At 62.0% G+C, this 27719-nt stretch overlaps 2 protein-coding genes across 5 annotated transcripts in view; one reads left to right on the top strand and one right to left on the bottom strand.

Annotated features, from left to right (window-relative positions):
• The window catches only part of AFAP1 (actin filament associated protein 1), a 29783-nt gene extending 8595 nt beyond the window's left edge, over positions 1–21188 (bottom strand). For both annotated transcript variants that reach the window (XM_056132915.1, XM_056132916.1), the window contains exons 1-10: positions 21062–21188; positions 20547–20644; positions 16638–16746; positions 15302–15513; positions 13626–13805; positions 8831–8926; positions 8276–8357; positions 6259–6408; positions 3008–3219; positions 1027–1172 (exon numbers count right to left, since the gene is read on the bottom strand). In XM_056132915.1, the coding sequence (XP_055988890.1) occupies positions 1027–1172; positions 3008–3219; positions 6259–6408; positions 8276–8357; positions 8831–8926; positions 13626–13805; positions 15302–15513; positions 16638–16746; positions 20547–20644; positions 21062–21188 (1412 nt within the window). The remainder of the gene's footprint in view (positions 1–1026; positions 1173–3007; positions 3220–6258; positions 6409–8275; positions 8358–8830; positions 8927–13625; positions 13806–15301; positions 15514–16637; positions 16747–20546; positions 20645–21061) is intronic.
• The window catches only part of TBC1D14 (TBC1 domain family member 14), a 298797-nt gene that overhangs the window by 233648 nt on the left and 37430 nt on the right, over positions 1–27719 (top strand). The gene's annotated exons all lie outside the window — the stretch shown is intronic.

Raw genomic sequence — 27719 nt, 5'->3', positions numbered from 1 at the left:
CCTAGGGAAGGAGGAAGCCCTGGTCCTGTGCTGGGGGCGGGGGCGGGGGGCAGACTGGGTTTGAAAGAAACTGCAGGGGGCTCGTGAGCTGTCAGCCTACCTGTCTGCCTGCCTCCCTCCCTCCTTCCTTCTTTCCTTCCTTCCCTCCCTTCCCTCTCTCCCTCCTTCCTCCTTTCTTCCCTCCATACTGTTTTTGGGGCAGATCCAGCAATGTCAGGGGTTACTCCTGGCTCTGCACTCAGTAATTAATCCTGGAGGTGCTTGAGGGACTGTAGGAAAACCGGGGATTGAACCCGGGTTGCCGTGTGCAAGGCAAACGCCCTACCTGATGCACTACCATCCTTCCCTCCCTCCCTTTCTCCTTCCCTTCCTACTCTCCCTCCCTCCCTCCCTCCCTCCTCAGGTGTGCTTAGGAATCGCTCCTGGCTGTGTCTGAAGGACCCTATGCGGTGACAGGGGTGGAACTGGGGTCTTCTGAACTGCACCATCTCCCCAGCCCCAGATGGACATTCTTTGCTCACTGACCACAACAGGACGGTGCCAGATGAGCCTCTGGTGGTGCCCAACACTATGGGGAGGCCCCGAAATAACAAGATCAAACATAACAGGATTAGAACATTCCATAACACGTGTGTGTGTGTGTGTGTGTGTGTGTGTGTGTTGGGGGTGCGCACTGGTGGCACTAAGGGTTTACTCCAGACTCTGCGCTCGGAGAGCACCCCTTGAGGAGTTCGGGGAACTATGTATGATGCTGGGGATCAAATCTGTGTTGGCCACATCCCAGGCAAGTGTCCTCCCTACCCACTACACCACCACTCCAGTCTCTCTTTATAACCTAATTCTTTTGCTGATTATTTCTAGAATCATTCCTCTTCCAAATATTTGACAACGAACCCCGGGTCTAACTTTTGTTGACAAAACCAGGCCCACTTGCTTATCCCACTGCCAGCAAGAGAGTCCCTGAAAGTTAAAGGCTGAGAAAGGCAAAACCCCTCTGTGCAGCGCCCAGGCCCATCCTGGACTTACCAGAAGGTCTGCTTGGCTGTCTGGATGACATTCGCAGACAGCTCCACGTCGATGTAGTCGTAGTGCAGGGCTGCAGGGTCGGTGGAAGAGCCCGTCTCGGCCAGCAGAATGCCGATCCACCGGCCCATGTCCTCAGAAGAGGCAGCCTGCCCACGGGGAGAAGGGGATGGTTAGCAGGGAGAAGTTTAGTCCCCCCACTAGAGGCTGCGGAGAGCAGGAAGAGCGGGAAAAGAAAAGAAGCCTCGGCCCCGGAAACAGGCAAATGGGAAGAGAGAGAGGAAGGCGAGCACCTCGCTACCACCGGGAGGCGGCCACGCCCACCCCCTGCGGTAGACCCCACACCACTCAGTCCCCACAGGGCCATCCACACACTCCCTGAGCGAGGGCCAACCGCGTGCTTAGGAGAAAGCGAGCAGAAAAGGATGCAGCCCCAGACCTCGAGGATCATATTTCACACCGAACTTGCATGTGTGACATGAACGGTCCCCATGAGAGCAGATGACTCATCTTGCATGTACATTACTAGGCCCACAATCATCCCACGCTAAAGTCTGCATATATGAAAAGAACCTTTGTCCCAAATGGATGAACTCACAGGGTGTAACCAATCAGGCAGCAGAAACCACTAAGAGGAGTAACATACACTGCATACGGGCCACGTACACATACCAGGTCACTGTGTATAAGGCCCTTCTCCACCAGCTTCCGGGCCTGCGCTCATGCCTTTCACACATTCAGAGTGTGGTCCCACACCACACCACCTCCTACACACTCGGGGAGTCCTCCCACGCCACAAAACCTTCCACACACTCCGTGAAAGAATATTCTCCTCCACCGGGATCCTTTCACACACAGTGAGACTGCTCTGTTCAATGGAACTTTCCACACTCTTAGGGATAACACTACCCCTACCCCACACCACAGAACCTCCCCCACACCCAGAGAAAGAATGTAGTCCTACATCACAGGCAGTCCCACAAATTCACAGAGACTCTTTACAGATGCAGCGGAGGGCAGCTGCAGCAGGATGGAATCTCTTTTTTTTTATTAGGGTTTTTTTTTTGCTTTTTGGGTCACACCCAGCAATGCACAGGGGGTTACTCCTGGTTCATGCACTCAGGAACCAACCCTGGTGGTGCTCAGGGGACCATATGGGATGCTGGGAATCGAACCCAGGTCGGCCGTGTGCAAGGCAAACACCCTACCCACTGTGCTATTGCTCCAGCCCCAGGATGGAATCTCTTGGCTGTGGGATTACCGGGCATCTTGCTGAGTACCTTAGCGCTGAAGAACGTGTACGGACAGTCATTTCCTGCAGCCGTCCTGGAAGTGTACTTCTGCTGCACTCCCTGGGAATGAACCCCCCACATCCGTGGAAGTTTCGAAAACCCACTCAGAGAATGAGCCAAAGTCCCACCAAGGTTGCTTGTTGTTTGGGGGACATGGGGACAGGGGACATCGGGCTCTTGTCCTTGGCCCACAAATCTGTCTTTCGGAATCAGAGGTCCAAGAACCATGTGACGCCACCATGCCTGGCAATCGACATGGCTCCCATACATAGCAGAACTCTGCTGGGGCAAAGGCTATGCGTGTCCACATGCACGCACACGGGTGCATACGCACACCTATGCTGTCAGATCGAGGGCAATTTCCTCGCTGACGATCCACGTGTGTACCCTGCTGCCAGTGCGACCCCAAGGAGCTTCCCGCACGCTAATGGCCGAGACTCCGAGAGACAGGATCTGGCCAGCCAGAGTCCAGGGCAGAGCCAGCACGGGAAACCGCGGCTGGCTGCCCAGTGCACCGGCAAAGCCAGCTCCTGGGCGCAGTCCAGCTCTCAGGGGCACCTCTGAAACCCCAGGCTCCGTGGAAGGCGGCCCTCAGGTGCCCACCCAGAAAAGTCATTTGTCCAAAACCAGTCCTGGTCCCCTCTTTCGCACAGCCACACCCGCAGGTCCCTAGCCCAGCCCGCCTCACTCACCTCCAGTACCGCCACCTCCTGGCCGTTGCGTAGCAGCCGGAAGGTGAGGGGGTGTTTGGCGTCCAGGCCCGGGATCACCTCGCAGCCCCGCAGTGGAATGGACGCCAGGTGGGTCTTGAGGTCGGTGCGGTCCTTGTGCAGGACCAGCTGCTTGTCCCGGACACGACACCAGCGCTCCCGCCAGCGGTTATTGGTCAGCACGTTGAGGTAGCCTGTGGGGATGGTGGCCATGTGAGCCCTGGAGGGGCACAGGGGCGGGGGGGCTTTGTGGGGGTCGCCCCAACAGTGCTGGGCTTATACAAGAGCTGCTCCGGGGAAGGGAGTATGTAGAATGCGGAACCAGGGCACATGCCCACACACGTGTGTGGAACACACGTGGCATGTGGAGTAACCTCTCACACAGGCACAAAGAACACAACTCACACACATGTGGAACACACCTCCCACGGCACATGGAACATGCCTCAGACACAGCACATAGAACACGCCTCACATGGCACACAAACACAGCTCACACGGCACAAAAACACCTCACGTGGCACATGGAACATGTATCAGACTCACAGCACATGGGGCACATGCCTCACACCCCTGTACGGCTTCTCTTTCAGATCGTATGTCGTCAGGTACACACACACACACACAGTGCTCAGGAGCAGCACGCTTACGGGTGTTGTGGGAAGCGGCTCCGGCTCCTTTCATATTTCAAGTCTTACAACTTGGCAGCCACGGCCAGGGGCTCCACAGACAGAAACACACACAACAGCAAAGCGCCCACAAAGGCGGGCTTCCCCTGCGCCCTGCGCCCTGTCTGCAGGGCTGCCACTTCCCCGACAGCCCCTAGGCCCAGAGCCGGCGGCCCTTCCAGGAAGGATACCTGGGTCTGGAGAGTGGAGGTGTGGCATGGCATGGCGGGGCCCCGCTGCGGCCTTGCGTCACCCGTTTGGTCTGGACCAACATTCCCTCTGGCCAGTGCCGAGATGCTCTCGGGAATAGCGCGTGCAGCCTCAGAGCTGGGTACAGGGGCAGCACTGACACCCAAAGAGGGCCTGGGTGTCTGCCGTGACCCCGTGCAGCTGGCCATCCCAGGCACAGGTGTGACGCCGCCCCCAGCCCAGGGTTGTTCCCTGCAGGCCACAACGTACATGGGGATTGTCCTCCTTGGCCAAATGCTGGTGCCACCAGGCAAACCGCAGAGGAGCCAAAGCATGGGCAACCCCAGGCCTCGGCACAACCAGCTTGCAGGGGTGTGGTCGGCGGGTCCGGCAATGTGCTCAGGTGGGAGGGCGGGCGCGGGCACTGGTGCTAAGCGGCTCCAGGTGGCCGGCAGAGGGTGCCCCGTTTTGCTCAGCTCCCCGAGACCGAGCCCCTGCCCACCCAGTGACACCTGGCCTGCGCTGAGAACCCGCAGATCCTGACATCCTGTCACTTCCTCTTCCTCTTTGGCTCTGGGCTCCCAGTGGTGGCTGGGGCTTACTGGCTCTGCACTCGGTTCACTCCCAGCGCAGCCTGAAGGACCCTGTGTGGTGCTGGGGATCAAGCCTGGGCCAGTCACGTGCCAGGCAAGAAGCTCAGCGGTTCGTGCTGTCTCTCTGGCCTGGCGCCAGATTCTCTGACCTGCCTGGAGCGTACAGCAGCCCCGCGGGTGCCAGGAGTGGTGGACCCGCACGTGCTGGGGCCTGTGGTGGTGTATGAATCCCCGCTCCCTTGCCTCTGTCCCTGCCAAGCGCCTGGGGACCAGCAAGGGGGGGAAGTGTGTAGGTGGGGGCCTGACGGGGTCACCCAACAGGGACAGCTCAGCCTCAAAATTCCCATCTTCTGGGTGGGGCTCGGGCAGATGCAGGGAAGGTCACTCAGGAAGGAAAGAGGGCCAAGGGGAAGGAGCCGCGCTGCTCTCGCCCACCACCAGGTGGCGCCAGTGCCCCCCAGCCTCTGCCCACAGCCCAGAGTGGTGCCGTGTGGTTGTGAGTCCTGACGCTGGTTCTGGGCCCTGCCTTTGGTTCTGAGTCCTGCCTTTGGTTCTGGGTCCTGCCAGCTGGTCTGGGCCCTGCATTTGGTTCTGGGTCCTGCCAGCTGGTCTGGGCCCTGCATTTGGTTCTGGGTCCCACCGCTGATTCTGGGCCCTGCCAGCTGGTTCTGGGTTCTGTGCTCCACGCCTGCCAGCCAGCTTTACTTGTTGCACACTATCAGTTTGGAAACTTCAGTTGCGAGGTTTACGATGATTTCTGCAGCAATTCTAAGGAAAAAACTGAGGGCTGCGGGTCCGGGGTCCCCTGGGAGGGCAGGCACCGGGGAGCTCTGTTCTCAGCACCGGCAGCGCCGCCATGGTGGCCAGAGTCTCAGGCCCGTGTCCTTCAGGATGGGCAGCAGAAGGCTGCCGGACAGGCAAGTGGTGTGTGAGGGGGGACCCTGTCCAGCGGGGGGCAGCTCTGGGCTAGAATCTGCTCAGGGAAGGCCCCACGAGAGGGGGTATGGGAAGCACCTTGGTCCTGCACACGCACCCCCAGATCATGTGTCCAGGGGCCTGAGAGCCACACACGGCACACTGTCAACGTCCTGGGGTGTGTGGGGGGAGGGGCGGAGGGAACTGGGGGTATCTCAGGTTCCTAGTCCAGCTGAAAGGCTGCTGTGGGCCCTGGCATTCTGGTCACAACACATGGGTCCTTCACGAACACCCCGAGTGCTACCTCCAATAGCCACTACTCAAGGTCAAGAACAAAACAGGGAAATGACAGCAGAGTGGGGAGGGCGCTCACCCTGAAGAGGCCGGACCCACAGGGTCCCTCACGCCCTGCCAGGAGTGATCCCTGAGTGCAAAGCCAGGAGTCAGCCCTGAGCACCACTGATGCCACAAAGAACAAAGTGGCAGGGGGACAGGTGCGTCCCATCCTCCCTGGGCACCTGCGCTTCCAGCCTGGGCCTTCGAGTTTTAGAAAAACGAAACGTGGCTGGAGAGATAGCATAGCTGGTAAGGCGTTTGCCTTGCATGCGGCCGACCCGGGTTCGATTCTCAGCATCCCATATGGTCCCCTGAGCAACGCCAGGAGTGACTCCTGAGTGCAATGCCAGGAGTAACTCCTGTACATCGCCAGGTGTGACCCAAAAAGAAAAAAAAAAAAAAAAAAAAAAACGGCTTCACGGGAAAGATTTCAAGTGTGTGACTGTCACCGTGAAGGTGAGGGCCTGTGCGCTGCTGGCCCCGCCACGTGCTTCCCTGACTCATGCTGGGAGCAATGCCATGCCAGTCTTACCGCAGGTAGGCACGTCCTCCTCGGCGGAGGACGTCTGCTCGTCTGTCCACGGCTTCTTCTTTCCCAGCCCCATGATCTTGGTGATCTTCTTCCCGGCCACCTTCGACGCTGTCCCCTTGGTCTCGGATTTGGCGCTCTTCTTCCTCTTAACTGTCGAGAAATGATGAGGACAAACAGGCAGGCGTCAGGGACAGGGCAGAAACGTGGCCGTTAAGGCAGCCAGCAGCTCTCTCCCGAGTCTGCCCACGGAGCTAGGCTGGGCCCTGGGAGGGGCAGCGAGGGAATGTGCTGGGCATGGCGGGAGCACACAGGCCCCTGCACACGCGCACACGTATGTGAATACCTGCTCATACCACTCACATACACGTGGACATAAGCACACACAGACTACCGGTGCGTGCATATACACACCTGACACGTGCGCAACGGCACAGACAGACGCACACCCCGGCTCACACACTGGTGGTCAAAGGGACTGAGATGAGAGCGGGAGTGGCCAGAGGCCCCTCAGAGGCTGGGCCGGAAGCACAGGGCTCAGGACACAGAGCAGCCCGGGGGGCAGGGGGTGGGGGGCAACAGGCGGCACAGTGCAGAGACAAGGCACAGGATGGTCAGGGGGAGCACAGGCACAAGAGCCAAGCTGGCTCTCAGCGTTTTCCGCCCCATCCTCAACATCGCGGATGCCGCACTCAGCTCTAGGACAAAACGGGCTGGATGGTGGCTCCACAAATGAACTGCAGCTGGCTGAGCAGGCGGTGCCTCTGAGGAGGGCCCCGGGCATCGCCGGCGAGAGGGACCCTGGGACCGGGCGGCGCCGGTAAGAGGGGCGGGGGGCCACGCAGCGCCAGTCCTCGCGGTGCTCGGCTGATGAATGCTGGGAGGTAGGCAGGCAGGGAGCGTGGCAAAGCCTCTCGAGAGGTCACCGTGCGGCGTGCCCTCCTGCCAGACCCGAAGTGCCAAGGCTGGGGCTGTCTGGGGACTCAGGAAGCAAGGGCAGCCCCGGGGGAAGGCTGGGACCCCAGAGAGGAGATGGTTCCGCCAGATCTGGCACCACCAAGGCTGAGGCCAGACTCAGCCCCGAGCTCGGCCCTGCCTGTCACTGCCAGTGCCTAGCGCCTGACCAGAAAGCCCCGGGGCCCAGCCAGGCTGCTCGGGAAAAGTCCATCAAGCCGAGGGGAACCAGTGGGACGTTTCAAAGTGCGCTCCCCTGCGGGCCAAACCAGGGTGTGGGTGACTCCCTCCGACCTTCCGGGGTGCTCCCTCCTCTCTGGAATGTTTTTCCTCCTCCTCCTTCCCGGGGCGGGGGGCAGCCAGCTGTGCTCGGGCTATTCCTGGCTCTGTTCTCTGGGTCACTCCTGGGGCTGCCTGGGGGACCACGTGGTGCGGAGACATGAGGGGTGGGTCACGTGCAGGGCAAAAGCCCCGCCACGGCGGCACGTCTCCCCCTCGCCCTCAACATGACCCTTCCCATCACCTGCATCTCCTGAGGACATTTAGGACATTTTCTGGCCCAGATTCCCGGGTGAAGAGCAGCAGGACCCTCAGCCCAGCCCCGCCCCAGCCCAGAACCTGAGAGAAGCCATGTCTGGGGATCTCTGCGTCCTTTGGTGCGCTGGGGGGCGGGGTCCCTCGAAGCCAGTGAGGCTAGATGGGGGCTAGGGACACCTCAGTGCCATATGGGGTGGACCAGGCACTTCCTCATCCTCCACGAGGTCGGCCCATCTGCTTGGGATAAGGCACGGGCCAGGAAGGATCAGGGAAGCCACGTTGCCCCATCACTTAGAAGCCAGGTCGCCTCGTCCTTCTCAGCCAAGGTCTCCCCTGCATTTAGGGTCAAGGTCACCCTGTCATTCAGAGACTCAGTTGCTTCACTGTAGGGGCTCTGGGGTCTAAGCTCAGACAACCCCTTGCACCGGATCATGGGCAGGGCAGGGCCCCAGGCCCCCGCCAGCCAGCACCCCGCGCTGGAGGGCTGAGATCGCAGGCCAGCGCTCCCCTGCCCGCCGCAGCGTCTCACCTTGCTCCTTCCCGTTGCACAGGGCTAGTCCATTCTCTGCTGCACCCTCCCCATCCGAACTGGGCCTCTCGGAGGACAGCTTCTGTGGGGACACAGGGACCGGGGCGCGTCACTCTCGACCTACCCCGAGAGGGGCAGCCCCATCCCAGGGGGCACTGGGGCCCCGCCACTGTCACTGGAGCTGGCAGCCCGGCCTGCAATCAGCCACGTGACCCTGGAGCGAGGGTCCCACTGCCCACCACGCCCCTACCGCTGGCAGCACCAGGCAACGACGGCCCGGGCAGATGTAAGCGGGGCTGGACTCCAGGCAGCTGTGCTTGGATCTGACGGGCAGAAGACTTGGGTTTGGAGTGGGGCTCTGCCCCCCGAGTGTCTGGGCCAGAGGGGCTGAGGACCTGCTGGGTGGCACAGGGTACAATGCCTGCTGCTCTACCGTGTCCTGCCCACACTGTCCCATCCTCAGGCAGGCAGGACACAGCGATGGAGGCCAGCTCACGGGATACCCCAGGGGCCCCAGCCCCAGGGGGCACACACTCTGGCCCCGACATGCCTCACCTTCTCCAGTTCCACCTTGTGCACCGGGGAGCTGCACAGGGGAGGCCCCTCGGGGTCCGCGGGCCCGCCACAGCCACTGTACACCTCCTTGATCACCTGCAGAAGGACACACAGCGCTGAGCGCCCCCGGAGCCGCAGCACAGACAGCAACGGGAACGGGCAGGCGGGAGGCTCAGTGCCCACTCACTCCCCAGAGGCCAGCTTCAAATATCCAATCACAGGTTCGTTACCACTCATGCACTCCCTCAGCACCGCTCATTCACTCGCTTTCCTGTCCCTTGGCATTCCCTCACACGTTCATGTACTCATTCCCTCACTCACCGCACCCATGCAAACCCTGACTGATGTCAGTTCGGAAACCCAGAGGAACCCAGTGAGGAGCCCACTCCTGCTGGTCTCCGCTCCGAAATCATGCACAGGGCTCCAGAAGCAGTGAGCACCCCTGCGGACATGGCCATGCAGGCCTGCAGGGAGAGCCCAGGACAGCAGGATTCTTGGCTGAGGCTGACAGAACTAGAGGCTGTTGGGGGCTGCAGAGGCACCAGCTAAGGGCCAGAGAGGTCACAGTGTGGAGAGCCGAGGGCAGGGCGCCCAGCTTGGAGAAGCCATGCATCTGGGGACAGGTCGAGAGCTCCAGGCAGTCAGTCAACTCCAGGGGTCCCTGGGCCTTCCCTGAGAGAATGAACCGCCGCCTCACGCCTCAGTCCAAGGTCCTGGCCCTGCCTCAGCAGAGGCCCAGGAGGAGCAGGGGCCAGCCCGCACATGGTTCATTACCACTCCAGAGGGGCCGGACAGGGAGCCGAGCCCAGGGAGGCTGGGCGACCTGGGAAAACACCCCGAGAGGGAGTGGGAAGAACACCAGGGACTAGCCCTGGGTGAGGCCTCAGAGCAGACCTGCTGCTGGGGATGGGAGAGATGGGTGTGGTGGAGAGGGTGCTGGCGGAGACCACTGCAGTGCCAAGGTTCCTCAAGAGGCAGATGAGACAGTCGTGCTCCTGGATTACCCAACCCCCTAATAGAAGAGCTAGCAGCAGTGCCAGAGAGTGAAACGTCTGGAACGATAGGGGGTGGGAGGAAGGAGCCGGGCCCTGTGGGGGACAGGCAAGGGGGCTCAGCACTGGGGAGTATATGGCCGGGGTGGGGCAGGGTCCCTTAGAGAATAAGGAGGAAATTCCCTGAGCCGCGATCTATTCCTGGGCACTGAGCTACAGGTCATGGACCCCCACTGGAAAGGGGGTCTGCACCCCACATTCCAGCAATCTCATCCTCAGCAGCCAGAGCACAGACACAGACCCTGCCCTAAGGACCAGGGAACATCGAGGAAGCCGGGGAGCCACATGGCCCGTGAAATATTATGCTGCTGTGAAAAGGATGGAGGAGCCTTTAGGGGCAGACATGGAGCCATCTGGGGGAAGCCAAGAGTGACAGGTAGGCAGAAGGACAGTTACACAGACTGCTTTCATGCCTGTGGAGCAGAAACAACTAAAGCAAAAGGCACTAACAGACCATCACCAGTTCCTGGACTGGAACTCAACCATAGAGGGCAGTGGGGAAGTGGGGTGGGCAGTGGTCCCAAGGGTCTTCCCAGAAGGGCGCAGAGCAGGAAGAGGAGGAGCCCTGAGCCCCACAGTGCTGTGCGCTACTGAGACGAAGAACATCAGGCAGCAGAGGCGTCCCTGGAGTGAGGGGAGACCCTTCAGTTCTCACCCACCCATGCACCCCGGGCAGCAAAGGAGGACGAGCCCGAGGCCCGCAGCCAGGTGAGAGGAGGACGTGAGCTCCAACTTCTGCGGGTCCCCAGCAGATGGCCCCCAAGGCCCTCCAAGCAGGACACCACATGCCCTCCCACTCCCCAAACCAGGTGAGCCCCCGCTCCGAGGAGGCACACGTCCCTGTCCATGGTGCCAGCCGTGACCCACCTGGGACGGCCCGGCCACCCGAGTCCTCCGTCTCTGGCCCCACTTTCTCAGAGAAGTTGGCCAATATGCATTTAACGAGAACCAGGCCCGAGGTCAGAGCTGCCAAAACCTTCAAAAAACAAATCGCTCTGTGTCCTGTGGGGTTTTTGTTTGCTTTTCACTCAGCCCTGGTCGCAGTCTCTGCCCAGGCTTTCAAGAACTTGCCGCCTTCTTTCGGCAGACCCTGACCCTCGTCTTCTAGGTGACCTGCAGGGCTCGGTGTCAGCATCTGTACACACCACACAAAGCACACACTCCAATGCACACACGCGGTGACGTATGCACGCACACGCACACATGCACACTTGCAGACACACAAGCACACGCAAAGCAAGTTGGCGCACACACACATTGCCCATGTGCAGATATGACCGCATACGTGAAACACGTGAACACACACACACATGTGCATATGTGCAGGTAGCGTACGCAGGTGGTTTATTCCGGCAGGAACCACAGCCGCCACGGGGAGCAGCAGGCGGAGGGCGCCAGTGGGCAAGGCCTTGGGAAGGTGCTGAGCTGGCCACGCCTGAGGCATGTGTCAGCTGGTCAGGGACCTGGTCGTTGGAGCCTGTTTCAGGGCAGCGTAGGTCTGTCGCACACTGCGGAGCACACTCTCACGTGGCCCTTGTGGCACACGTACCACCTCCTGACCCAGGCACCCCCTCTCCTCCCCCTTCCTGACGTGGAGCTGGGCCGCATGGACAAGCCGCGGACCCCAGACCCTCACTGAGTCCCTCCTGCACTGTGGCCACGAGGCCCCCACAGGGCCATCCACGCGGGCACAAGGCCTCAGCAGCTGTGACCCGGCCACAGAAAATGCGATTCTGAATTACAATGCCAGAGTAAATGTGGAAACCCCAACCCCACCACTGCCTGATTTTGAGACCATAAAGCTGTGTCCAGGACGGCCACGCTGACGGGAAAAAGAATGGGAAACGCATGAGGCGGGCAGCGCGTTGGGCCAAGGGGGCCGAACCAGCCACACGCTGACGCAGGGGACGTGCCAGCTGAGAACACAGCCTGGCACTTCGGGGGAGGCGCAGAGCCCCACCGGGACTGGGTTACCTGGGGGTGCTGAGCTGGGGGCAGCTTCTGGGCATCAGGTCCACTAGGCCTTTGGGAAGGTGCTGAGCTGGCCACGCCTGGATACAGCCACCCTCTGAAGCTGCGCCCTGAGGACCTCCTCCACAGGAGTCAGCGCTGCCCGAGGCTGCACAGAGCAGTCTCAGGCACACGGGGCGGCGCAGAGATGCCAGGCCGAGGAAGGAAGCCCAGCCCAAGCGACCCGGCCACCCGCTCCACCTGTCGCCCAGAAGACAAACACAGCCACAAAGCCAACGTCACCCACCACCGCCAAGTGCCCCACGGCGGGGGCTTCGGGAAGTGAGGGAGCCAGGACAGCAGCGCAGGGGACGGGGCAGAGGAGCGGCAGGTTCCTCAGTCACCACACACCGGAAGGAGAAGCAGGTCAGCCCCACAGGGAAACCAGACGGAGAACAGCTGGCACAACACAGCCGAAGCATGCGGCTGACCCCGGTTCGATCCCCGGCATCTCATATGTTCCCCGAGCACCACCAGGAGCGATCCGAGTGCAGAGCCAGGAGTGACCTTGGAGCACTTCAGGGTGTGGGAGCGCCCCTGGCCCCCAAAGGTGTGCCTTTGTTGTTTGCTTTTGCTTTTGAGGAGACAGATGGAGGGCAGGATTGTTCCCAGTCGGGTGGATGAAGCTGCCGCACTCCGAGGCAGGTGGGCACAGCCCCCGTGCACAGCTCGTTCCTGCCCTGGTCTAATGCCCCCGAGTGTCAGGGCAGCACAGAGCCCAGGAACCCAGAGCTCACACCCGCCGTGCCCTGTGAGTTCAGGGGTGCCCCAGAGCCGCCAAGAGGCACCCCCAAGTGCCAGGCAGCAGGGCAGGTTTCTGAGAAGAGAAGAGGGGTCCTCTAGGGCTTCCTGCGCTGGGGCCCCCGAGAGACAGTGCTCTGTGTGTGTATGCGTGCACGCATGTGTGTTGGGGGGGGGACTTTGTATGTAGAATCCGGGAGGGATGAGGGGGGCAGAGGGCAGGGTATAGCTGGGGCTTCTCTCCCCAGGGTGGTGGAGAGGTCTGAAATAAAATCGGGCTCACTGGCGCCTGGCGAGCAGGGGTGTCAGGACAAGCAACAGCATCAGGCCCTGACTAAGAAGCCCAGCGGGTCTTCCCGAGAGACGCACCCCAGACGGAACCCAAGAACTGGGGTCCCCAGCGGTCGGACAGGGAGTGCAGTGGCCTCAGGACTCGGGCTTCACACAGTCGGCTTGGGCTTGATCCCAGATACCACACACCATCCCCAAGCGCGGAGCCAGGAGTCAGCCCCGAGCACCACCAGGTGTGGCCAAAAAAACTTAAAAAAGCAGCAACTAAAAAACACAGAATTGAAAAAAAACCCTATGCTCAACATCCAGAAGTGAATGAATATGAACAAAGGCGTTGTTTGGGCAGCGACAGCGAGAGGAATGCAACGGCCCCCCGCCCCCCAGAGCAGAAAGAGGGCACGCAGGGAGGAAGAACCTGGGCACAGGAAAGGGAGGAAAACACTTCAATCCAGTCGGGAGGAACCTCGATCTTTGAGAAATGACGCGAACAGATGCCCCCAAGGTCAGAAAGAGACAACGGCACACTGAGGCCTCTGGGGCCCATCCCTCGGCACACGTCGGGGTGCAGGGGCCACAGGAAGCCGGGGCCTCGTGCGGACACACCCAGACACAACAGAGAAGCAAGAACCAAAACGTCCGGAAGTCGCCCAGAGCTCACAGGGAAGCAAGCAGGTGCCAGCGGTGCCCTGGCGGCCACTTACCCGCAGCCACCGTTCCGCCTGCTCCTGGCTCTGCACAGCCAGCACCAGCGGGTCCGCGCCCGGCTGTGTGATCTTCAGCTCGTGCTGCTTCTTCTTGCTGTCCTTCGGCGTGTACGTGATGGTGCAGCCCTGCAGCGGCAGCTCCATCTGCGGCTGCTGGTCCTTGGAGCTCTTGTAACACTGCAGGGAACCCAGAAAATCAAACAGGAACCGGGGAACAGCAGCAGCACTGACCAACCATGGCCTGAGGAAGATGGGGTGCCAGTTGGGCCCCCGGTGGGCGACGAGGCGGGGAAACTGTCTGTGCACCCCCGCCAGCCTGTGTCACCGGTCACTGGCCTTCTGAACCTCCTGCACCGCCTGTGCCTCCTGTGCCCCCCAGCTGCACCTCCTCGTGCTGGGGGTCCGTGCTGGCTCCCGCATCTCCCCGGGGCCCACTCCAGGCCAGCCGGCGCTTGGCAGCAGGTGGGTCCCCGGAGACACACATGTGTGCTGCCCACTAGGCGCATGCCTGCCTGAAATCCGCCCGCTAGGGCCTGCAGAATGTGTCCAGCCGAGCCTCCTGCAGGCCTGCGAGTACCGCTGACCACCTGATCAATGTCCAGTGCATGAGGGAGACAGCTGGACGCTTCGCCAAGGCTTGCTGGGGGCCTGCCTCTGCACCCTTCAGGAGCTACACGTCCCCCTCACACACAATTGTGCCCGCCGCACCCTGCTGGGCACCAGCTCTCAGATCTCGGCAGTCCCATGAACTGGGGGCCACTTACGGGCGCTGGCGCAGCCCAGACCCGAGGCCTGGGGAGCAGGTCCCCAAGTTGCCCAGAGGAAGGGCCGTGCCGTGTCACCATGATGTTCGGGCCTCTTGGCCTAGGGGGCCGAGGAGAGGCCACTGTGGGTCATCTAGGGCTCTCGGGGTTATTCCTGCTCATGTCCACAGGGCTCGGGGCTGTGGCCAACCTCGGTGCTCCACGCTTGATTGAAGCGGGTGCACCCCCAGGTTTCCGTTCATGCCCACCCCCCACACAGAGCCGTGAAGGGTGGGGAAGGCGCCTGGCATCCCTCCTCCTCCTCCGATGCCCGCAGGAGCCTGGGGAGCTGCACACGCCCCCATTCTCAGTCTACCTCCTACCTTCCTAGAAACTGCTCCGGCATCAATTTTATAATCTAAATCCGGGAGAAAATCAGACTCTGTGTGTGTGTGTGTGTGTGTGTGTGTGTGCGCGCACGCGTGTGCACACACACAGAAATAATACACACAGCTCAAGCACAAATGAAGCCAAAGGGTCAATCCAGAGCTATGGAATGGGAGGAGATGCCTCAGAAAACAAGCTGTGGGTGGGGCAAAGGCGAGACATTCCAAAGTGCATACTTGGAGAGGGGCGTGGGAGGGGGAGGCGGGGAGGAAGGAGAGGACAAAAGGGGAGGAGGGGGAGGAAAGAAGGGAGGAGGAGGAAGGGGAAGTCCTGCCCCTCTCCAAGCCCGCAGTCCTCCCTGGAGCCCTGAGGAGGCTCCTGCGCGGGCTGCGGTCCCCGTGTGTCCCTGGAATCGTCTGCGGCTGGCCGGGGCCTCCTGCCCCTGCAGGGTGAGGCCTCCCCATTCCCACCTTCCCGCACAGCAGCCGCCACTGCCCTGGGGGTGCCGGGAGCCCTGTGGCAGCTCTCGGGGCCTGCACCTACCAGCAGCTTGGTGTCCCTGATGACGCACAGCAGTTTGGTCCACTGCCCGAAGCGCTTCTTCCGCAGCAGGAAGGCACAGATCTTGGCATCCTTTACCAGGTGCATGGACGCCTCCTCCGACGGCCACTGGTGCCGCGTCTTCTTCCCCTTTCCGTCTTCCTCCTCTTCATCATAGGACTCGTAAGAGCTGCTCATAGCATCTGAGTCATAGTCTGCAGGAAGGCAAGAGAGCGCGGGGGTGGGGGGGAGAAAGGATGGAGGGAGGAAGGAGAGAGGGAGGACGAGAGGGGAAGGGAGAGGGAAGGAAGGAGGAGGGGGGGAGGGGAAGAGAAGAAAGAAGGGAGGAGGGAGGGAGGCAGGAGGGAGAGGGAAGGAGGGTCTGCCTACAAGCGCCAACTCCAAGTGAGCGGCGGCCAGGGCAGTCCACAGGACTGGGCTGCAGGCGGGGCTGCGTGCCAGCTGCCATCCGTCTCTCCCACCCCTCCACCCCCGGACAGCAACCCGGCCTTCTGGAGAATTCTGCACCCCCCAGGAGAAGCAGGGCACCTCGCAGGAAGCTCAGCCAGGGACCTCGCTTCTGAGGCCCAGGGTGGGGATCCTGGGGGTCCGACAGGACATGGCGTCCTGGTGCCCTGGCAACAGTCGGCTCTGAGTGCCTGACAACGGGCCGAGCTCCTTCCATGTCGCCAGGACAAGGTGGGGCTCCGGCCCATCCCCGGGGCACCAGGAAACGCATCACCCAAACAGTGCCCAGCTCCAGGCTGCCAAAGATTAGCTTCTAAACAGGAAACGCTGAAGGTTCTAGAAAGCTTTTCCATTAAGAAGAAAGGAAAAGGTGGGGCACAACCCCCAAACCTATCTGCTCTCCTGCCCCCCTCAGGCTTACGCGCCTGGGTCAAGTTGGCTTGTGTGGGGCAGAAGGTTCCGGAAGCTGAGAAACCGGGTGGCGTGAGGGAGAAAGCTTGGGGACCGCCTTCCGACAGGATTCTGTGTCTCAGAAAATGTGCCAGAGTCCCCAGCAGCACGCTGCATCAGGGGCAGATGGAGCCGGAGCAGGCCAGGCCCAGGGGCCCACTGCTGTCTGCATGGCAAAGGCCCAGGCTGTGGACCGTGTCATACATGCACCCCCGGGGACAGGTTTGTGGGGGCGTCAGCCCCGTGTGAGCCTGTTAGAAACCCCAGCTGGGCCCTGAACGGCCTGTGAGGGGAAGAAAAGGCCCCTCGTGGGGCTACTGATGGCCCCGCAGTGCCCCCGCATGCAGTTCCGGCGGGGAGCGCCCCTCACCTGGGGCCCCGCAAGGCAGCCCCCACCCCAAAACCCTCGCCGGGCACTCACTTGACGTGATGTACTCTGGGGCTTTCCCGGGGCTCAGCGGCACGGCCTCCTCATAGTAGCCCTCGGGCAGCGAGCACGTGGGCAGCGGGGGGGGCCCGGAGTCGGGGGGCTGCAGGAGAGCAGAGGGGCACATGAGGGCCCAGGAGTGCTACCTCGGCAGGAAATGGGGTCCCCAGGAAGTGGGTTGTACTCCCGTCCCTGGCAGGGCCAGGCCAGGTGCCCCATCCTCCAACCAGCTCCATGGGGTGTGCCCGCCACCCTGACGACCGCGGCCTGGACGGAGCCCTGCTGTGACCCCGCAGGCGGGACCCATTGGCGGGCACAGGGTCCCCACAGGGCCCATCGAGGCGCCGGGACTGAAGCCCCTCAGCCTGGGCAGGAGGCAGCAGCACCGCGCCAGGTCCACGAGCCCCTGCCCCCCATCTCGTTCCTGGCCCATCTGTCATTTCCAGGGGCACAGGGCGCTGCCTCGGGCCGGTTCATCCTTCCTGAGGATGGGGTGCAGCGCGAACATGAGCCACAGCGGGGGAGCGTCTGGACACGCCAAGAAAGCACGGGGTGTCAGCACGGCCTCAGGGATGGGGCCCGCAGCACCCCCAGGCACTCCCTCAGAGAAGCAGAGCCAGGACCACCGACCTCGCCCTGGCTGGCTCTCTGCCCCCGAACCTCCACCCCAACACACACACACACACACACACACACACACACACACACACACACACACACGGTGCACGCGCGTCCCGGGCTCAGTGGCTGCCCAAGGCTGTCCTAGACCTCGTGGCCCTGATCCACCCTGGATGGGTCCAGCTCCGCGATTCCGAAGGAGCCCAACTTTCCTGTGGCCCCTGACCGTCTACACCGACAGGTGCTGCCTGAGGCGCCTGAGAAACACTGCCGGCCTCACACTTCTCCGGGTCCAGCTGCACCATCTGCCCTGCCTGGGGTTGGTGCCAGCAGCCCCAGCTGCCATCAAGGCCGGCGATGAGCCCTCCCAGTGCCCTGCAGCGAGACCCCGTGCGGCTACAGAGCACGAGTCTACACCCCAGAACCCCCCCGCAGAGAAACCCGCCAGGAGGCAAGTGGTGCCGGGGGTGAAACGCACAAGGGCAGAGGGGCTGCCCAGAGCCAGCGCTCACACTGCTGTTCCTACACCTTGGTCAGCAGCGAGCCGGCTCAGACACTCTTCACAGCTGCATCAGGCCTCGTGAAAGCAGAGGGAGACTGAGGCCCAGCCTCTCCACAGTCTACATGGCAGACTTCTGGTTCGTGATGCGGTGGAGGTGGTCTTGGCACAGGGCCCAGTTCTACGGAGGGTTGTGCACTGGCCAGTGAGCGAACCAAGCAGGCGTCTGCCCGGCTCTATGTGGACTCGGCAAAGAGAAGCCGGGTGTCAGCCAACTCCTGCTCGGTACGTGGCAGAGAGAACCCTGGGCTGGGCCAGCCTTCATCCGGGACAGCCAGGAGCTCCCGGGAAGCAGACAGCAAGAGCAAACGAGCAAGACAGAGGGACGGACACAAAGACGGAAGGAGACAGAAACAGAGAGAGATGCACAGATAGACAGAGTGACTGAGACACAGAGACACACTCAGAGAGAGACGGAGGAGAGACAGGAGGGAGGACCAGGACTCGCCTGAGGCTGGAGCACAGGACAGTGCCCCCGTGGCTCAGGGTGCATCCCCCATCCACGGCCTGGCCCGGCAGCCTCTGGAAGGGTGAGGCAGATCTGGGCTGGAGAAAGGGGCAGGGCAGAGGGCACAGGGCGGGGCGGGGGCCCGAAGGGTGAAGCTGAGCGTGGGGGCAGGGGGTGCTGGGCCTCCCTCACATGCAGTCAAGGCTCTCCAGTGCACGTGGCCCAGCTGCGGCTTATCAAAACATTCCAGAAAATGCCATGACCGTGACTCAGGCTGACCGTGGGCGCTCCGGGGAGCCAGGCCGGTCGGTCCCTCAGTCCCAGAGGGCGGAGAAGCCCCCTTAGCCCGGAGGAGGGGAGAGCCGTGCTCGGGGCCCAGCCTAGGTGCCGCTTGACGGCCAGGCGCAGCGCATGCAGCCGAGGGAGGCCCTCACAGACGAGCCCGGCCAGGCCGAGGGACCCCCGTGGCCTCAGCTGGCCACACTCAAGCGCCACTGACCAGCGCGTGGTCCGGAGAGAACACAAACAAGCACCTTCCAGAAATTTCCAGCACTGGAGCCCCATGAGGCCTGCTCAGGGCAGCAGGGAGGGGGCCAGAAGGTCAGAGGTCACAGAGGTGCCTGCACACGGCACCCCCAACCCACCCATGCCTCCAGAGCCCACGGACCACGCTGTAGGCCCACACCCCAGTGACAGCATGCGCCGGGGGCCCAGGGGGTGGCAGCAGCCCTCAAAAGGGGATCCAGGGAGAGAGTGGGGCGGGGGCGGGGGGAGGGGGAGGATAACAGGGTGAGAGAGGGAGGGTAAGAGGGTGCAAGGGTGAGAAGGCGAGAATGAGGATGAGAAGGAGAGGTGAGGGGGGAGAGGCTCAGGGTGAAAGGCTGGAGGTGAGAGGGTGAGGCTGAGAGGGAGAGGGTGGGGCTTGCAGAGTGAGGCTGGGAGGGTGAAGGTGGAGGGTGCGAGCTCTCAGGCCCTGCTGCTCCATGAGGAGGGTGTGGACCTACCCTCAGCTCCTGGTCCTGCCGCCCCAGCAAACATCCCCACATCCCTGACCCTCCTGGCTTCACTGGGTGCTGAAGGGGTCACAGGCCTAACCCAGGGGTTCACGCCGTCTACTGAGACAGGGTCCCCACCTGGGACGGCCCCCTGCAGAGGGGGTTGCCTGGGGGCGCCCCTGCGCACAGCCCCGCCAACCGAGTGGCCGACCCGCCCCATCAGCCTGGCCCAGATGCAGAACGAAAGATCTACTGGACCGACTATGTGGCCTGCCCCAACAGCCTGGCCTGGAGGGAGGCCCCACGGTCATGGCACTACAGGCCTGTGCTGGGTGACGCGCGGGCACGGGGGCTGAAGGTTCTCCGAGCACCCGTGGGGCGCCACCAGGGTGTTACGAGGGAAAATCACTAGTGTGGGGGGAGAAGCGGCTTGCAGCCCGCGGTCTAGTGTGCCTGGGGCCTCGGCGCGCCCCCGGCCCCGCGGGCAGGACACGGCACCCCGCGGCTCCCGGCTCAGCAAACTCCCCAATTCCCACCAGCGGCTACGAAGATGAACTGGCCCCCAGTTGAATAAACTCTCGTTTCCCCAAGTAAGCCACTTAATGCCAACTGAAGACAGAGGCGCTGACAGGCAGGTGAGAAACCGCACAGGCGAACCTCCTGGGAGAAGGACAATGGCAACGCAACCCCAGAGAGGCCGCCGGCCGAGACTCCTGCGCACGCGTGGATTCTCCTCCTAGGGAAAGAGGGCCTTTGGCAGGAGGAGGGGGCAGTGCGCATCTACCATCCCTGCTCAGCAAGACCCGGGGAGACAGCACGGCGGGAGGCGTCCGCCCGCACCCCACAGGGTCCCCGAGCCCCGCCAGGGCCGATTCTTGAGCACAGAGCCAGGAGCAAGCCCTGATCATTGGCAGCGATGGTCTCCACATGAGCAAAAAGGCGAGGCCGGGGGTCAGCTGCCACACGCCCTGGCCCGCTCCCCTCTCTCAGGTGCAGGCCCTATTCTCAGGAGCCGCCACCTCCAGAGAGAGGTCACATCAGAAGCCCATGAGGCGGGCAGGAGCAACAGTCCCCAGGGAGGGCGTTTGCTGGGCCCGAGCCCAGAGCACGCCCCCTGAGCACACAGCAGGAGTCAGCCCTGAGCATCGCTGGTGTGACCCAAAAATAAATAAAAAAGCAAAACAAACAGGACTCCACGGGGCAGTGCCTGCAGCCCCGAAAACACGCAGCGAAGCAAGTCCCCCGCCCCAGCCCACGGGGCCTCCCGCCCAGGGCCCACTCACCAGCCAGGGCTGAGGGATCTCGGGCAGCGGCATCTGCGGCGGGGCCGGCAGGGGGCCCGGGGGCTCCTGTTTCTGCGGGGGATCTTTGACATCCAAACCTGTCAGGGGGACCATGGGCCGTGAGGGACAGGAACAGCGCAGGGTCAGCACGGTGTCCCCTCGCCGGGCCCCAGGATTGGCCGTGTCCAGCTTTCTGGCGATGAGAGTTGGGAGCTGGACGGAAAAACCCCAGGGCAGAGCCGTGCTGCCCCGAGGAAAGTCCACTCGCTGTGCCCGCGGGCACCCCCACTGCCCACTGCACCCCAAAGGCTCCAAGGCTCAAGGCCGAGAGATGCTGTGGTCTGGTACAGGAGAGCCCGAGAGCGGGAGTGGAGAGCTGGGCTGGGGGCAGGGGTGCCAGGGACGAGGCAGGAGGGTTGTGAGGTGGGGGCAGGGAGCCACCTGGCCCTGAAGGCGGCCCTAGAAAAGCAAATTCAAAAGGAAGGCCCAGCAGGCGGGGCCCCGGGCAGGCGCACCTCTGGCTGACTGCACCCGCAGCAGGATCTCGGTGACCACGGCCTTCTTCTCTCTGACCGTCGACGTCAGATACTCGTGGTCCAGGAGCTCCAGAAAGAGACGCAGCTCCACAATCAGCTCCTCCATGACTGCAAAGCAATGGGAGGACAGGAGACCCAGCGTCAGCATGCCGCCCCACCCCCACCGTGCCACAGTGAGGCTGGCCCTGCAAGAACCGACCACACCGTTTCCCGCTTGTCTCGGACTGAGGCCAAGCTTCGCTCCAGGCCTCGACCCCACACAGGATTCACCTGCGAAGCCACAGCACCGCAGATGGGTCCGGGCCCTTGCAAGGCTGGTCACCTGCAGTGTCGAGTAGGATCCAGCCTCAGTGCCAGAGGGGAGGGGGCCCGAAAGGCCGGGTTCGGAAACGCTGCACCCAGCTCAGCAGCGTCTGAGATGCCTACATGGACTGGAAGCAGGTGCTGGGGCCACATGCTCCCCGCTTTCCCTGCTGGGACAGCCGCCCGAGGTGACCAGGCCCAGTGCCCTGCAGGGAGCTCCGTGATCGCCACGGGCTAGGTACCCGCCTCTCTCGCCCGTCGGCACCAGCGGAGAGCAGCCAGTGCAGGCAGCTGAAGATGAGCCAAGCAGTGTCACCAGGCTCTGGTGCCAGGAGTCACCTGGTCCTTCTTCCGACCCTCACAGCAAACAATGATGGCTCCTTGCTGAGAGCCTGTGATGGCGCAGTCTGGCTCACTAATGTGTCCCACCTTGTGCCTGCAACACTTTCATGCACAAGGCTTATCCATGAGAGCAGGAAGTGACAGACACTGCTGCCAGAAATTGTCCCGACGAGCATTAAACCAGCATTTCCCAGTGGAAGTGCGTGAGCCAGTCCAGGGAAGAAACGAGGGACTGCGCCAAGGAGACAGAGCTTTGGTGAGCCAAGAACTCTGGAACCTGACGTCCAGCCCTGTGTCGGCACCAGGACAATCCTGGAAACCCTGATGAGTAAACAGGAGGAGGCCGAGCAGGGCCACAGGAACGGCCCTGACAAGATCCAGATACTGCATCACCACAGGAAATGGTGTTCCTGCATCAGATTCCAGGAAAGGGGCCGACGCATCACTTCTTCCTATGCTCTTGGTGTGTTCGCATGGTTCTGGAGACAGACATGTGAGTCACCTGCACCTCACACTACAGTCTTCCTCACACACTACAACATTCCTCATACACCACATACAGTCTCCCTTACACTCACTACAGCCTCCCTCATACACACTAGTCTTCCTCATATCTTACACACACACACACACACACACACACACACACACACATCACAGTCTTCCTCACACACACCAGCCTGCTTCACAGACTACAGCCTTCCTCATACCACAGTCTTCCTCACACAGTCAGACCGGGCCCAGGAAGAACTCCAAGGTCTCCTCCAGGGCCTCAGTTTGCCGGGTACCAGCTCTCAGAAACGCACGCAGCCACCTCACAGCCTCCTGCTTGGTTTCACACACATGGCCAGAAGCAGTTCCCATGTCAGTGCCCACCCAACCTGCCACAGGCCACACACTGGGACAAATGCCACGCCACCCGCCTCAGTCGCAGGCTTGATCATGTGCTGCTGGCGTGCTCAGCTCCCACAGGTTCTGGAGATGCCAGAAGCTGTCAGGTCTTTGAGAGTGCTCAGCGCTTCCCTGCAGCCGCTTGTCTACTGCGGAAGTGGCCTAGAAACCAGGTGTGGGCTACGGCTGGGCCCCAGTGCCTGCCTCTGCCTGTCCTGGCGCCCGGGCTCTTCCTCCTCGCCGTGCCACACAGCCCCAGACGGGCACTCCTGTCCAGCTCAACTCGGGCCTCTCCCATGCCAGCACCCAGCATCACGGACGCCCCCCTGCCCCCTGCCACCCCGACTCCCCGAGGAGCTCCCCAGCTCCTGCGGGGACGCAGCTGCTCCCATCCCCACACCGGTCTGCACCCCCACGGCAGCCCACTCTGAAGGGGTGGGACGGAGAAGATGCCCTGCCTCACGCCTCTGCAGCAGACAGGCTGAGGGGGGCTCTGCGGGGTCTCAGGCAGGTGGGAGGCAGCAGCAGGAAGCAGCGCTGCTGGCAGGAGGGAGCCGCAGGCCCGCCAATGGGGCACTGCATAGTTTCCCTTATAGGGACACAGGCAGCCAGAGGCCAGTCACAGGGCTGCTGCAGGCCAGGCCCTCAGGCGCCCAGGGCTCCACCCATCTGCCCTCCAGGGCACTGACTCCCGCACAAGAACGCCTGACTAGGCCCAGGAATCCCACTGAATCGGTTCTGGAAGGTTCAGAAGGCCCGCGTCCTCTGCAGCAATGAGCGGGAGCTGGACGTGAGCGGGGGCGGGCGGGCAGGCGGGCACTGGCAGGCGAGCACAAGCTTCCACAGGGCCGCGGGGAGGCGGACGGCCACATGCAGGCAATGGGGCCAGCGAGCTGGGGTTCAGCCTGACACTCGGGGCCCGGACAACAGCAGGAGGGGCTGGTGCCTAAGCCCCAAGGCCGCTCCGTCCGCCAGCCGCACCGTCCCCCACCTGCAGCAGCCTCAGCCTGCAGGTCACAACATCACGAGGGACGGGCACGGGAAGAATCAAGGGGTTCACGGTCTGCGCCGCTTTACACAGTGACTAAGAGAAACCACCCAGAACGGGTATCCGGGTACGCAGGAGCCGGGTGAACTGTGACCTCACACCGGCACGGGCATTCAAGCTGGCAGAGGTGCCCAGGCCGCCCAGCCCGCCAACCCAGGAGAGTCACTCAGTGCCAAGCTGCAAATCGACAATCAGGGTCCATGCCTGGGGTCACTCCCGGCAGTGCTCGGGGTCCCCGGGGCCTTCAGCACGCAGAGCCCATGCCCAGTCCCTGAGCATCTCCCAGACCACCCCTGGGAAATCTTCCTTCTTCACGCCAACAGGAGGCCCCCACTCCTGCACCCCAGCGACCACCGCACCAGGAAGGGGAGGAAGGGAGGAGAAGCACAGGATAACGGCAGGCATGGGGAAAGGGGAAAGAGATGTGGATGGACCCTGGGTCAGCGGGAAGGACGACTAGGCTGTGGCCACACAGGCAGCCCGGGCAGAGAAACGGACCTTTCTGCACTGGACCAGTCAGAAAGAAGGGCAGGTCCATTCAGAAGCCATCATGCTGCTGTCCACACAGGGCTGCCACCACGCTGCACCCACAGGGCAGACGAGCGGAATGGTCCACTCCATCATGCCCAGTGCCCTCCTGTTCTTCACGGCCCATCCAGCAGGAGTCCTGAGCTGGGCTTCCCGGCTCACCATGCACCACGAGTGGCCTGAGCATCAGCTGAGTCCCGCTGTGTCCCCGACAGCTCAAGGGGCACATCTACCTTCAGCAGCTCATCATGCCAGGGGCTCAGCGGCCAGCAGTGCCCCTCCAGGGCGGGAGGGCTGCAAGGCCATCTGGCCCCCAGCCTCCCAGGACGCACAAGGCTGGGCGCGGATCTGGGCGCCACATGCCCCAAGACCGCGGGGGCGTCAGGACAGCTGCTCAGGGAGCAGCCGCCTGGCCCAGAGGAGGCGAGAGGCCCCGCGCACATGCAGAAGGGGAGGAAGGGCAGTCCGCATGGCGGGAAATGGCCCCGCCGTCTCAAACGGGCGTCATCACACTCGCGAGGGATGGCCTTGGGACTATCAATGTCACCAGGGCCAGTGCCCCACCACCACTGTTACGTCACCACCATCACAACCACATAACCACCACCACTATTAACCAACACCATCACAACCACCATAACCATCACCACCACCAGTAACATCCTCACCACCAGCACCATCGTCGCCGTCGCCATCACCACCACCACCACTGCTGCTGCCTTAAACACTAGCCCCGCCATCAGTGAATTTGCTAAAAGGACAGCTGAGGCCTGCTGGGCAGCGGAGGGCTGAGAGAAAACTGGGCGAGCACGACAGTGGAAGACACAGACCGCCAGCACCTTGTGCGCACTCAGCGGGCGGCTGGGCCAGCCCCTGCGCGGGGCTCCTGCCTCCAGGCCACCCTCCCACATGGCTTCACCTGGCACGCGCGGCAGCTAGGCAGCCCCGGGGCTGGAGAAAACCAGCCTGTGCCAGTCTGCGAGAGAGCAGGGTCGAGAGATGAACAGCAGGAGCCAAGGACGGGGCTGGAGTAGCCTCGAACCCGAGCCAGTGACATGGACAGGCTCTGGGAGGACGATGAGTGGCAGGCTGAGACATCCTCGCACCTAACCAGGGCTGAATCCGGGTGCTGGCCTGGCTTCCACGGACACCCACTGGAGAGGCAGAGGCGCACGCCAAGCCCCCACACTGGCCATCCTGCAGGAGAGGCCTGCCCCTGCCCCTGGCTGCTGGAGGCAGGTTCTAACCAAGAAGCCCTAAAATAAATGTGCTCATTTATTTCAAATCTCTCCGCAGCCGGGGGCAGAGAGATGTGCAGTGGGCAGGACACTTGCCGTACAAGGCAGGACACTGCTCCATCCCCAACACTGCCAGGAGAAAGCTTGGATCACCGACAGACACAGCCCGAACCACTCCCCTCAGCCCCACAGACACGCAAATCAACAGGAAGCCGGCGAACACCAAACACCTCACGGAACTCACTCAGACCGAAGCATGCCCGTGACCATGCTGGCCCCAGCGCAGAGCAGAGGACCCACAGTGCTGCTGGCCAGCACTCCAGGCAAGTGGGTCCTGGACAAACACGCCTCTCTGGCCTCTTCTCTGGGGACGGGCACGGGGAGCCAGGACAAGGTTCAGGTGACAGAGACTGTACCCCCAAGTGCCTGAGGAAGGGCAAGACTGCCCTGGGTGGGCACAGCCAGAACCCGCATGCGGGGAAAATATGATCCTCTGGGGATGAGGCGGCCACAGGCGCCCTCCTGGACCCGGAGGTCCAGGCACAGCACACGGAGCGGTGTGTCTGTGAGCGTGTGCATGTGTGTGCACGTGCCCAGTGGAGACAGAAGGAGCAAGTCCCCAACACTCTCATTTCAGAAGCCCTCGGTCCCTTGGCCGTCCCAAATGCCCTCCTGGCGCCAACTCTGGGGGTAACATCCTGGCGGCGGTGTCCCCCTGATGGGCTGCCCTATGCCCCGGGTGGCCAGTGGGACCCAGACCTCCTGTGGCCACCTTCCTTGGGACAGGAGCCACAGAACCCACCTTGGGCTGTAGGGTGGGACCCGAGCTCACACCCACGGCTCTGGGCCCACTGCTAAGTCTGGGCAATCCCTGGACCCACGATGGGGGTCCTCGTGGAGACGGAGCCGGGGAGCAGAGAGGGCTCCCACTGGCACTGAAAGGCCTTCTCGCTCCCTGGTGAAAACCACCCAGATCCCCCCGTCCCTGTGACTGTGAGCGGCGCCAAGAGGGCCGACAGTTGCCGAGACGCCAGCTGTGGGCAGACAAAGGCCGGCCACCGCAACAGACAGCCCTGGCCATCTGTCCCAGCTGTTCCCCAGGGCCTGGGCGCCCCACAGGTCCCCCGGTAACCCCCCCTTCTAAAGGCCCCCAGGATGGCAATGCTGCGGGTGCACGGAGCCCAGGAGCCCCAGGTACAGGGCCCCGTCTACTCGGGATGGGGCCAGGCTCTGCCGCTGTGGGCACAAGGCTGTTTCGGCAGCTGTGCCAGGGCCACACGTGCACACACGCACACACACACACACACACATGTACACACACATACACAGTTCCCAGACACAAAGCTGTACCCACAACCCCCACCCAGCACTGCATGGGGGAAGGGCGCTGAGCCCCTAAACAGCTTGCGAGACCTTCCAACTGACCCTCCAACTGACCTCTACCCCCCGGCTGTCCTGTTCCCCCCAGTGTCCTCCCCTATCCCGAGTCCCTTCACCCTAATCCCCAACCAAATTCCTTCCACAAAGCTTCCCCCTGTGCTCAGGCACTCTCACCCCGACCCACACAGCCATACACACACACACACACACACACACACACACACACACGCCCGCGCGCACTCACACACATACCTACTAACATAGACATGCACACGCTGTGCACACACATACACATATTCACACATATGCATATGCATTCACACATACACTCACACATGCATGCACTTGTGTGTACACATGCAGTCACAATCACACATGCACACATGTATGCATATGTATACACACATACCTAATCACACACTCACACCCACTCAAATGCACATTCACATATACACACTTGCACTCACACACATACCTACTCACACGCATGCATACCCACTAATGCACATGCACTCACACCCTCTCACACACATCCACACAATATAATACGTGCACTTATTCAGAGATTCACTGCACAATTTCACATGTACTCACAGATACGTATACATACATATATTCATACATCTCATATTCATATGCAGAGCAAAGTACTCGCACATATGCACACTCACACAGAGACACACATGCACTTACACATGTGCTTATATATGTCACAGAAGTGCACTCATATACACATGCAAACTCATTGACACACTCACAACATACACAAATGTATACACACATACACATGCACACATTCACTGACATACAGAGCCCCACATGCACTCTCACACATGCTTACACAACTCTCACGTCACACTCATGCACTCATACACACTCATACACAAGCACCCACACACATCAATAA

This window comes from Sorex fumeus, unplaced genomic scaffold (assembly GCF_029834395.1).
Source record: "Sorex fumeus unplaced genomic scaffold, SorFum_2.1 ptg000095l, whole genome shotgun sequence".
In the NCBI taxonomy this organism is placed as follows: domain Eukaryota; kingdom Metazoa; phylum Chordata; class Mammalia; order Eulipotyphla; family Soricidae; genus Sorex; species Sorex fumeus.
Note: the sequence above shows the minus strand (reverse complement) of the source record. Positions and strands in the feature narration are given on the sequence as shown.